Here is a 12,259-nt window from a genome sequence, read left to right as displayed (position 1 = left end):
TCTGGGATAAAATTTACAAATACACAACAACTTTAGGGCAATTACTAAGCAACCTATAAACTAGTGTGCAAATTATATCCAAAGACTAAAGGAAAGGGGAATAATCAATATGGCCTCAGTCAAGAATACTGACCAAACTGTAGCAGGTAAATCAAGCTAGAACCTAAAAAAGGCTGACAACCACGGTCTGGGAAAAAGGAAGAAAGAACTGCAGAAGAAGGGAAGTATGCTGAAGAACTTGGAAAGATGAGACTGGGGAGCTGAAAGAAGGATAGTTAGTGAAAAACCTTGGGTGTGAGGCTACATTTAGATCTTACAAGATGGGCAACGAGGAAGGACTTCAAGGAGAAAGGAAGGAAGTGGGACAGAGAAATGAAGGAATAAAGTTTACATTTCACTTCAGAATAATTCCCAAAACACATCCAGAAAAAAAAGACCCTGGGAAAGAGAAGACCAGTCTCGTGTGCAAGGACACTTCTGTAGTATTAGAAAACATCTTTATTCTAAGGCTTCCTAACTACATTCTTCTGTGTCTTTCCCTAATCAAGAGACACTCTAAAGTCTCTTTAAAAATAAAGCACCATTCCCTCTAAATTCTGTCCGGTATAGGGCATCCACAGTTCTCAGGCAGCAACACTAGCTGTCCACAGTTGGCTGTTTTCAAGCATACGGAAAGGAAAGAACACCAAAGAAAACTTCAGGGATGTGTATGTGAAGAAAACTGGTAGAGGAATCAGACAGAAGACAGATACAGGTTACAAGCATTCTTGTGAAACATAGGCCCTTGGGGATTCTTTAGGAAAGGAAACTGTAAGGAAAAATCCCTAAGTTCTGAAGGTCCCTAAGATTGCTGCCGTTTGGTAAGGCAGCAGATGCTAACTTACCAGAGGCTCTTTAGTCTATGAACTTTTTCCCACTGAACAGAAGGGAAAAGTGTGTTTTCTACATGTGTCCCAGGGGAAAGTCACAGTTGCCGAGGAGTTGTGGGAGTTGGGTTCACAAAGCATGACACTCTCAAATCCTTGAAAGCCTTTGCTAATCACCACCCCCACGCTAAGCAAATCTCCCTTGCTGGGGTCCATATCTAGTTTAAAATTAAAAAAACACATTAACTATAGAGAAAAAGAATCCTCTCCTTTATCATAAAATGCTTTCCTTCCTCCCACACCACAAGCCAAGTAACCTTCAGCTGCAACTTTGACACTGATGGTCTGGCTTTGCAGTAAAACCAAATGCAGGCGGCTAGCTGGCTGCTGACCCAGTGGGCTAGACCACACTTATGTTCTCGCTTTAGCAGTGACAGAGGAACACAAAACTCTGTCAAGGAAGAACATGAACTCCTGAAGGACAGCAAGCTGTGTCTTCAGCTGTCAGTCCAGGGCAGGAGCTACTTACATGGTTTCTGTCCTGGGACAGCAACAATATTCTAAGACTTTTCATGCTTGAGCTTCTATCCAAAATGTCAATTGCTTTGTCAAGATCATCTTGGTTCTTCAGCAGGATGGAGAGCTGTGACACAGGACACAGAAAAAGGAAATCATATAAAATATGTCTTTAATCTGCAAAAATAAGAAAATAAACACTAAAAATAAATTTGGAGAAAAACAATCTCAAGGCATACTCTGGAGTCCTCAAAGACCTAACTGAAGCCATAGAGATATTTTCTTTTTTTTCTTCATTAAGTGTACAATTTAATAAGTTTTAGGAAAATGACAGAGTTGCGCAACCATCACATAATTCAATTTTAAAACATTTTCACTGCTTTAAAAATATCTCTTGTGCCCATTCACAGTCACTCCTCTTTCCTACCTCTCGCCCCAGGCAACCACCAATCTACTTTCTGTCTCTAGAGATTTGCATTTCCTGGACATTTCATATAAACGAAATCACACAATTTGTATATATTCGATTCAATTCATAGTCTTTTGCATCCAGCTTCTTTCATTTTGCTTAGTGTTTTTTAGTTCATCCATGCTGTAGCACATTAGTACTTTATTTCAAGATATTTTCTGAGAAGAGTTTCCTCTCTCAAAATACTCTTTACTCCAAAGCATCAAGTCCCAAACAGTTTTAGCCCCCATAATTCTTCCCAACTTGAGCAGTAGAAGCATGTCCCACCCTACTCTGTGCTGCCATTAACAAAATAAGCAGAAAAGGCAGAGGAGGAGGAGGAAGAGAGGGAGGACTGAGGATGAAAACATTACTCAAATAAGAACACAAATTTAGGCCACATAGAAGGGTTTAATATCTTAATGTTTAAAAGTTAAAAATAAAATCCATGACTAGAACCAAAAATTACTTCCTCTGTTTTCATTCCACCGAAGTATTAAAGAGAAGATTCTCGAGGATATAGATAAGTCTTACTCGCTACTAAAAAGCAGAAGATATTGAGTTCAGTTCTGTCACTCAGTCGTGTCCGACTCTTTGTGACCCCATGAACCACAGCACGCCAAGCCTTCCTATCCATCACCAACTGCGGGAGTCTATCCAAACCCATGTCTATGAGTTGGTGATGCCATCCAACCATCTCATCGTTTGTCGTCCCCTTCTCCTCCTGCCCTCAATCTTTCCCAGCATCAGGGTCTTTTCCAATGAGTCAGCTCTTCGTATCAGGTGGCCAAAGTATTGGGGGTTTCAGCTTCAGCATCAGTCCTTCCAATGAACACCCAGGACTGATCTCCTTTAGGATGGACTGGTTGGATCTCCTTGTAGTCCAAGGAACTCTCAAGAGTCTTCTCCAACACCACAGGTCAAAAGCATCAATTCTTCAGTGCTCAGCTTTCTTTTAGTCCAACTCTGACATCCATACATGACTACTGGAAAAACCATAGCCTTGACTAGATGGGCTTTTGTTGACAATGTCTCTGCTTTTTAATATGCTGTCTAGGTTGGTCATAAGTTTCCTTCCAAGGAGTAAGCGTCCTTTAATTTCATGGCTGCAATCACCATCTGCAGTGATTTTGGAGCCCAAAAATATAAAGTCAGCCACTGTTTCCCCATCTATTTGCCATGAAGCGATGGGACCAGATGCTATGATCTTAGTTTTCTGAAATATTATGAGTACTTAGTATTAAAAGATGCAGAAGTATGCTATGCCTTAAGACCTAACGAATGTCAGATCTTACACATCTGTGGCAAACACAAGCAAAAATCCAATTAATTTCTGTGGTTCCCAATTTATAATACAAGGAAATGAGAACTCTAAATCCTAGGCCAGGAAATAACAAATAGTAAAAAACGGTATTTAAAGTAAAATCTCAAAACAACCCATGGAATGGGATGAAATTCTACAGATCATATCACATTAAAGAATTCATTTCTGAGTAACATATAAAGTAAGGATAAATAAGGGCTAGTGTTGGGTGGAGATAAGAGAAGATAAAGAAATTAGTGGAGCATGTTTTAACAACCAAAAAAAAAAGCTACAATTTTGCAAATATATGATAAGGATCTAGTATCCAGAGTATATGAAGAACTCTTACAACTCAACAATAAAAGGAAAACAATCCAGTTTTTTAAATGGGCAAAGGATTTGAATATGTATTTGTCCAAAGAAAAATCAATAAATGGCCAATAAGTACATGAAAAGATACTCAACATCATTAGTCATTAAGGAAATGAAAATTAAAACCACAATAAAATATCACTTCATACCTACTAGGATGGCTATAATTTTTTTAAAAAAGGAAAGAAAAAAAGAATCACAAGTACTGGTGAGAATGTGGAGAAATTGCAACCCTCATATATTGCTAGTAGGAATGTAAAGTGGTACCAGCCAATATGAGGAAATTGGGCAGTTCCTCAAAAAGTTAGATACAGAGTTTCTACAAGACCCACAATTCTCCTCTTAGGTATATTTTAGAGGATTAAAAACATCTGTTCATATAAGACTGGTACACAAATGTTCATAGCAGCATTATTTATAATAGCCAAAAGTAGAAAAACATCAAGAGGTGAATGAAGTGATACACAAAATGTGGTATACCCGTATCATGGAATATTATCCAGCCACAGAAAGGAATGAAGTCCGATACATGCTACAATATAGATGAGCCTTGAACACATGCTCAGTGAAAGAAGCCAAATACAAGAGGCCACATACTGTGTCATTCCATACAAATAAAATGTTCAGAACAGGCAAATCCAGAGAGATGTAAAGTAAATAAGTGGTTGCCCGGGGCTAGGCAGTGGAGGGGGAATGGGAAGTGACTGCTAATGAGTATAGGGTTTCTCTCTGGGGTGATAAACAGGTTCTGGAATCCGGTACTGATAGTTAACACAACTCTGAACATACTAAAAATCACTGAATTGTACAGTTTAAAAACATAAATTTAAAAATAAAAGGGTAAGTGATATGGTAGGTGAATTGTATCTCAAAAAAGCTATTTTAACAAAAATATAAACATAAATAAAATCAAAGATTTTTCATTTGTGGTTCACAAGTCCTGACAAGGGAGGGTTTAGAGGGCAAAGAAAAATAGGTTGAGAGAGCTGAAATTAATAAGATTAGTCAACTCTTAGTCATTGACATTAGCAGAGTACGGAAAAACATGCATGATTGAATATAATAACAATTATGGGAGTTCCCTGGTGGCTTAGTGGTTAGGATTCTGGGCTTTCACTGACATGGCCTGGGTTCAATCCCTGGTCTGGGAAATGAGGTCAAAAAACAAAAACAGAAACAACAACAACAGTAAAAAAGTGATGAAAAATAAATGCTCAAATACTTTAGTCTTCACTGACTCTTAAAATATATATATATTTGGTTTAGAATCAATATCTGCATAAACATTTGAATAAAGGAATGTCCAACATTCTGGGCAGTCGCTTCCTTGGCAAAAGAGTTTGAAAATGGATTTGGGGACATATGGAATTCTTAATGGAAATATTAACAGAAAGAGAAACAAGTAGTGCTAAACCATCCAGAAAAATCTTTCCTAACTAAAGAATGCCTTCTTGAATGCTGACTAGCTAGCTGATTTTAGCCTCACTTTCTCATACAGTCATGGATGCTTGAACTGCTCTATGGATTTTTCACTTATATTTTGGGGGTTCTGATATCCTGTATTTAAAATGTGTTAGTTTACATACTTTGAAATGCTTACATCTGTTTTATTTATTAACCATAGTGTTATTGACTTTCTAAATTTATTGTATTTCTAAAATTTATCCAAAAAGCAAAAGCTCATATGGTCTTACTTTTGTTAGCTATATGGCAGCATATACCCAACTGAGGAGCTTCCCCAGTGGCTTAGACATAAAGAATTTGCCTGCAGTGCAGGAGACGCAGAAGACTCGGGTTCGATCCCTGAGTCAGGAAGATTCCCTGCAGGAGGGCACAGCAACCCACTCTAGTATTCTTGCCTGGAGAATTCCATGGACAGAGGAGCCTGGTGGGCTACAGTCTATGGGATCACAAAGAGTCAGACACTACTGAAGTGACTGAGCAAGCATGCGTACCGAAATGTGGCTGTACATTTTGTTTAAAGAGGACCAGAAAGTTTTTAGCCAACAAATCTCAGCTTCTACAGATTTCAGCCCCAGAGTCTAGAGGAAATTCTTAACTTTTCAACCACTAAAATAAAACTACACGGGAAAGACCTCTCAAAGAGCCATGAGGTTTCCCAGCTTTCCTGTCTATTCCCCTCAACTTAGTTCCCTCAAGGAGCAAGCTTTTTTTTTTAAGCCTTTATTTTCAACTAAGGGATGAATCAACCCTTTTTTTTTAAAGATTTTAATTTATTTTTTGGCTGCGACAGGTCTTCATCACTTTCTCTAGCTATAGCATGTGGGTTTCTCATTGCAAGGGTTTCTCTGGCTGTAGAGCATAGGCTCTAGGTGTGCGGGCTTCCACAGCTGCAGCACTTGGGCTCACTAGCTACAGCTTGTGGGCTCAAGACTGCAGGCTCAGTAGCGGTGATGCACGGGCTTAGTCGCCCCGCAGCATGTGGGATCTTCACAGACCAAGGATCGAAGCCATGTCCCCTGCATTGGCAGATGGATTCTTAGCCACTAGACCACCAGGGAAGCCCCTCAAAGTGCAGGCTCTTTACTGGGCACAAATATGTTGCCTTTCAGACTAATGCAAAGCATCAACCTAAGCAGACTACAGCCTCTAGTACCTTCCTTGGAGCTGGGAAAGCAGTCAAGTAACTGACATTCAAAAGAATTGCTTCCTGAGTGATGTTCAAAGTATGCATAAATAAGGACCATTGGGTGGGGTTAGGAGGAGTAAGCGTTTAAAGAAATGATTAGATGAGGTGCTAATGTTTGACACCAGCTACAATCAGAAGCTAAACTCTGAGAAGAATCCAACATTTATGACTGTCAATAGAGGTTGACAGTCCTACCCACCAATTTTCACCACATCCCCAGCCCTGCTGAACCCTCTGCTATAGCAAGGCAATGCTAAGCTCTGACCCTGATCCCCGTACCTGACTCCACCATGGAGTTATTAGAGCTATCGGCCTAGAATGAGCAGAGGGAATGGAAATAGCTGTGCAATCTTCCACGCAGTAAAAGAGAAAAATCCCAGAATTATCGGAATGAACAAAAGAGGCTCCAGAAAATGAAAACCTGCAGATGACATCAGAAGAACAAACTAGGAGATCCTCAGTTAAGCAGAGACGAAAAGGCAGGCAAGGTGCTCCCCATGCCCCCGCCAGCTGCCTTTCGCACCTCATTGTTCATGTAATGTAGGTCCAGGGGCTGCCCAAACACTGCCGTCACCTTGTGCTCCACATCTTCGTATCTCACAGGCCGGCTGAATGCTATAATTCTGAAAGAGAACAGAAGCATGGTTAACTGCATATTTTAAATGCAGGGTTTAGAAGTTATGACTCCTGAGTGATATTTTCCTTTCTTTTCAAGAGTTCTTTTTATTTTTCATGTAGCTTGCCTTTTTCTGTATTTTTTTCTTCTCTTATCTGCCTTTATCTTTTCACCCTTTCTCTGCGCATCTCTTAGGTTTTTCAATATAACCCACAGGCAGCTAAATCAATGTTCAATCTCAATCAATGTTCTATCTCAATCAATGTTCTACCACTTCAGCTCAGATCTTTCAGTCAACGACAGTTCAGTATCATGGCAGGACACGTGGATTTAAAAGCTATGTTCCAAATATTCCTATTAGGAAGAAAAACTGGAGACTGGAACCACAGTCCTGAAAACACGGTCTTAACTCCTAAATGACTCACATCCAGGACTTGAAAAGGTCTTTTCTACTATTCATTTTTGAGATGCCACAGGAGTCTCAATGCTGATTATCCTATGAATTGACATTTCCCACCACCGAGTCACAGGAATTCCCCTTGAGTTGGTTATATGCCTGATTAGTTTTCTTAACCAGTGACACATGTGTGCCTATAAATAGTATTGATATTGATATTTTTCTAGAGAGACTCACTGCTACTGCTACTGCTGCTAAGTCACTTCAGCCGTGTCCGACTCTGTGAGACCCCACAGACGGCACCCCACCAGGCTTCGCCGTCCCTGGGATTCTCCAGGCAAGAACACTGGAGTGGGTTGCCATTTCCTTCTCCGATGCATGAAAATGAAAAGTAAAAGTGAAGTCGCTCAGTGTGTCCGACCCTCAGCGACCCCATGGACAGCAGCCTTCCAGGTTCCTCTGTCCATGGGATTTTCCAGGCAGGAGTACTGGAGTGGGGTGCCATTGCCTTCTCCAAGAGAGACTCACTAGGTCTGTTTAAAGAACAATTTCTATAAATATTAACACATGGTAGAGTAGGAACATGTTCAAAGAGGTCTTAAAATAATTTGTCATTACATAGCACAACAAAATTTACAAGTTGGGATAGATGAAACAAGGTTGGCAAAATGTTGATAATGTTGAAGCTGGGTAACAGATCCTTGGAGGTTCAGTTTCACATTCTCTACTTTTGTGTGCATTTGACATTTTTTAAATAAAAAGTTTTAATGTATTAGGGATACTGGGGATAGTCAACAATGTTTGACATATAAAAGTGACCATATCATAAGGGTCCAACCCAATACTTTAAAACTTATTTAAACAAAAATAAAGAGGTAAACAGAAGAGAACATAAAAAAGAAACATATGCATACTACATATGTACATGTATATAAGAAAATGTAGAATTAAAAAAATGTTGGAGTAGGGGAGGTCTTCCTAAGCATTATATAAAATTACATAAAATATAGAAGTCAAAAGGAAGAAGACAAATTTGACAGCAACAATTTAAACTGCTGATGGCTGCAGCTTTTAAATTTGTCTGAAGTCTGAGAGGGTTATACCTCCTGCTTTCTTTTTTCCTCAGATTGCTTTGGCAATTTAGCCTTCTGTGGTTCCAAATGAATTTTAGGATTATTTGTTCTAGTTCTGTGAAAAATGTCATGGGTAATTTGATAGGTAAGCCATTGGATTTTCATGAAATCTGGCTGGCTGAAATCAGTGGGCATCATGAAAGTCATATCTAGAACTGAGCTGTTCAATACAGTAGCCACTAGCCACATGTGGCTATTTAGATTTAAATTGATTAAATTTAAAATCAGCTCTTTCAGTCCCATCAGCACATTCAAGTGCTCACTAGATACTGGAGAACACAGCTATAAGTCACCCCTTTTTATACCCAGGTCTACACATGCAGATCAAAAATATCTGGGAAAAAAAATTCCAGAAAGTTCCAAAAAAGCAGAACTTGAATATGCCCCATGCTGGCAACTATTTACATGGCATTTACATTCTCTTAGGTTTATAAGAAATCTAGAGATGGTTTAAAGTATACACAAAGATGTACATAGGTTATATGCAAAGACTGCACCATTTCATCTAAAAGACTTGAGCATCCGAGGAGTTTGATATCCACAGGGGGGCCCTGGAACCAATTTCCTCAGCTACCAAGGGATTTCTGCAGAACATTTCTATTAGAGGGGAAGTTTTACTGAACAACGTTGATAGGCTATTAGTATAATCCTTCACACAAAGCCTAATATCTCAGGAAGATAATTTCTCTATAACTTTTCCTTCATCTGTCACTACCTTCATTTCTGAAAATTATATTGCTGAATATATTGATTTATATCCACCAGGAAATCATCCATATTGTAATCCTTATATTTTCCCCCCTCAAATCAACCATCCCAAGCATTAATCAGGTGCTATCTTTAAAAAAAAGAGAAAAAATTAAGTGCTACCTAGATATGGGTTATCTAGACATGAGTGTTTGATGGATTCTTTCGAGAATACCTTTCTATTAATTCTTTTGTAATTAAGGAATTACTAAATTCCATAATAATTAAGTCCATATCCCCTTCATCAGGACCTCAGCAATGGTTCAAAAGGGGTCCGCCTTTCTGAATAAAATACCAGATCACTCAGATGTCCCTAACACTGTCAGAAAAAGATCAGGCTCAGATAAATTCTCCTGTATTTGGTTTGGTGATGAACCATTTAAAACTTCCAAAACCATTTAAAAGCAGTCCAGAAGTCCTATCAAATTCAAGAAAGCAGGACTCCCAGGTTAGTTAAGATCTAAGCTGCCACCATCACCTTAAATAACTGGCATCTTCAGGCTAGTACTTCAGAGACAGGTCTAACACCCAGCACAACCATCCCCACCAGTCCAAAAGGCAGGCCCCTTTTGAACTGTGGCTGAGGTCCTGATGAAGGGGATATGATTTACTATAAGGAACAAATAGAAAGGTATTCTCTCAAAAGAATCAATCAAACACACATATCTAGATAACTCATATCTAGGTAGCACTTAACTTTCTCTCTCTCTTTTTTAAAGATAGCACCTGATTAATGCTGAGGATGGTTGATTTGAGGTGGGGAGGGAATATAAGGATTACAATATGGATGGATTTCCTGGTGGATATAAACTAATACATTCAGCAATATAATTTCCAAGGAGGGAGATCTTAGTCTACAGTCCTCTTCTGCCCTCCTGAGGCTAAGAGGGAGGAAAGTTCAGAGTTTGATGCCAACCCATCCAAAGCAATGGGAAACTCAGCCCACCAGAATGGATATCTGGCAATGACGAAGGGGAAAAGTCACTATTCTTTCTTTCCTCTTTTCTGTAAATTCTAAGTCTATAAGAACCTACAACATTTAAACAGATCCTGTTCCTAGGTCTGTAAAAAGTAAAGAAAGCCCACAGAAATATTTTCAACCAAATCTTTAAGATATGAAATACATGAAACCAGAGCTGTCTGGCACAGAGCAGCTTGTACGTGGCTTCGCCGCACAGACTTTACAGAGTCCTCAATTCCACACACAGTACACGAACAGCGAAACATCACGGCTCCAGAAAACAGCTCCATAAAAAGAGCATGCAGTTCTCAAAATCTTGATACCAACACTGCTGCTCGGGGCTTCAAAAGGCCATTCCTGCCTGACCACCTTAAATATTTGTGGTTTCGATCTGGCAGCATCTCTGAAACTAAACACACACACTTTCTCAGTAAAGTCCGCTCACTGTAACTATATACCACTTAGGGAACAGGAATTCAGGAGAGCGTAACTGAGTAATTAGGCTCCAACACAATCGAGCCTTTGATTTTGTATCTACTTCTGAAAACTCTTGGCTGCTCTGACTTTGGCAATCCCTCCAAAATCCAGTCCGGTCAAAAGTGTGAAAAGCAGCAACAATGAAGTGACAATTTAACTTCCATGCTACTGGCAGGTCCTAGAATGAACAGCTGGGGACAGAGCTCAGAAAACCTTCTTCCCTCCCGGCCTGGAACAGCCCTAGAATTTACCTAGCAGCAGCAGGCCCTGGCTCTGCAGACGGCCCTTTGCACAATGTTTCCACCTCTGACCAACTTGCAGGCTTCTGAATGTATCTTTTTAAGGGAAAGCAGAGCCACAGATATCCAGAGCTAGTTTCAGAGTGGGCTGAAAGATGCCAGCAGCAGAGAACTTTCAGGACAAAAACGTTTGAAGGCACTTAAGGTCCTCTGGGGGCTTCCCCAGTGGCCCAGCAGTAAAGAACCTGCCTGCAATGCAGGAGCTGAAATAGATGTGGGTTCGATCTCTGGGTCAGGAAAATCCCCTGGAAAAGGAAATGGCAACTCACTCCAGTATTCTTGCCTGGAGAATCCCATGGACAGAAAAGCCTGGCAGGCTACAGTCCATAGGGTCGCAAAGAGTTGGACACAACTGAAGAGACTGAGGAAGCATGCAAGGTCCTCTGGTGACTGGTAAAATAGGAGGATCTTATCCTCATAGGTGTGCTCTTTGCCCTCCAAATGTTCATAGTAAAGGAAAAAGGGCAGGGCAGTAATCAACGAGGGAGAAAGGCAAAGAGCAAGAAACAGATATTGAAAAGCATGCTTGTGTGTATACATGCCACACACATGCACACAAAGTGTCCCAAACATCCCCTGACCAGAGTTCTATATGCTTTCTTAAAGATTTTCCGTAAAATAACTTGAGAAATTAAGTGAAGTCATATTTTTCTCCACTGAGAACTTCTATCTTGACCTCCTACAAAAACCTTAATATTGACAATGGGAAAAGGATACAAGGGTTTTGTAACAGTACTTTCACTTCCCCAAGGTAAGATGCAGAATGCAGACTGAGAACTCTCTCTTTCTATGTCCTCAAATGAGCTGAAATCTTTCACAATTGAGGGACTTAATGCAGCTTCCCATGACCTAGAGACATTTTAAAGAAACTACCAATTCACCCAACATGACCCCTGATGTGGACAAAACCAGGGACACTCTTTCAGGACAGGAATGGTAGCACGTCACAGGAGAAGCCTCCTCTCCCTCTGATGCCCACAGCTGGCACAGGGTCAGCATGTCTGGAAGCTATGACTCAGTGGAGCTGGAGCCCTGACTTCCTCCCCCAGCACAATGGTGGACCTCACAGCAGCAGAATAAGAGCAAAAGGGTAAAACATTAGCAGTTGACCAGACCAGCAGCTTTAAGACCAGAAACAAGGTTCAGTCAATATGCCAAACCAAGGATGCAGCATTCCCCTTTCTGCCCCATCAACCCCATTACCTAGCCAGGGACCCCACAGGAGTCACTCCAGGGAGATGGCCCCCATAAGCTGCACGCTTTCTGAGAAATGGGGCTCAACAGACACATCCATGCATCAGAAGGCAGACTTACCGCCTCTCCCCGTTGTGCTCAAACTTGATTCTGACGTCACTCTGCCAAAGAAAGGACAGACAGGTTAGCGGGTTTTCTGGCCTGTGTCACTCCTGCCCCACCCAGGTAGCCTCAGGCAGCCCTTCAGCAACATTAGGCAGCATGCCCGGAGGCTCCTGTT

General features: G+C 40.6%; 1 protein-coding gene across 4 annotated transcripts in view; it reads right to left on the bottom strand.

Moving 5' to 3' along the window:
- Nucleotides 1-12,259, bottom strand: part of MAP3K3 (mitogen-activated protein kinase kinase kinase 3) — a 60,937-nt gene that overhangs the window by 29,359 nt on the left and 19,319 nt on the right. For all 4 annotated transcript variants that reach the window (XM_069541705.1, XM_069541706.1, XM_069541703.1 and 1 more), the window contains 3 exons: nt 12,100-12,140; nt 6,679-6,778; nt 1,396-1,509 (listed from right to left, as the gene is read on the bottom strand). In XM_069541705.1, the coding sequence (XP_069397806.1) occupies nt 1,396-1,509; nt 6,679-6,778; nt 12,100-12,140 (255 nt within the window). The remainder of the gene's footprint in view (nt 1-1,395; nt 1,510-6,678; nt 6,779-12,099; nt 12,141-12,259) is intronic.

This window comes from Ovis canadensis, chromosome 11, assembly GCF_042477335.2.
Source record: "Ovis canadensis isolate MfBH-ARS-UI-01 breed Bighorn chromosome 11, ARS-UI_OviCan_v2, whole genome shotgun sequence".
Classification (NCBI taxonomy): Eukaryota; Metazoa; Chordata; class Mammalia; order Artiodactyla; family Bovidae; genus Ovis; species Ovis canadensis.
This window is presented reverse-complemented; position numbering and strand designations above follow the sequence as displayed.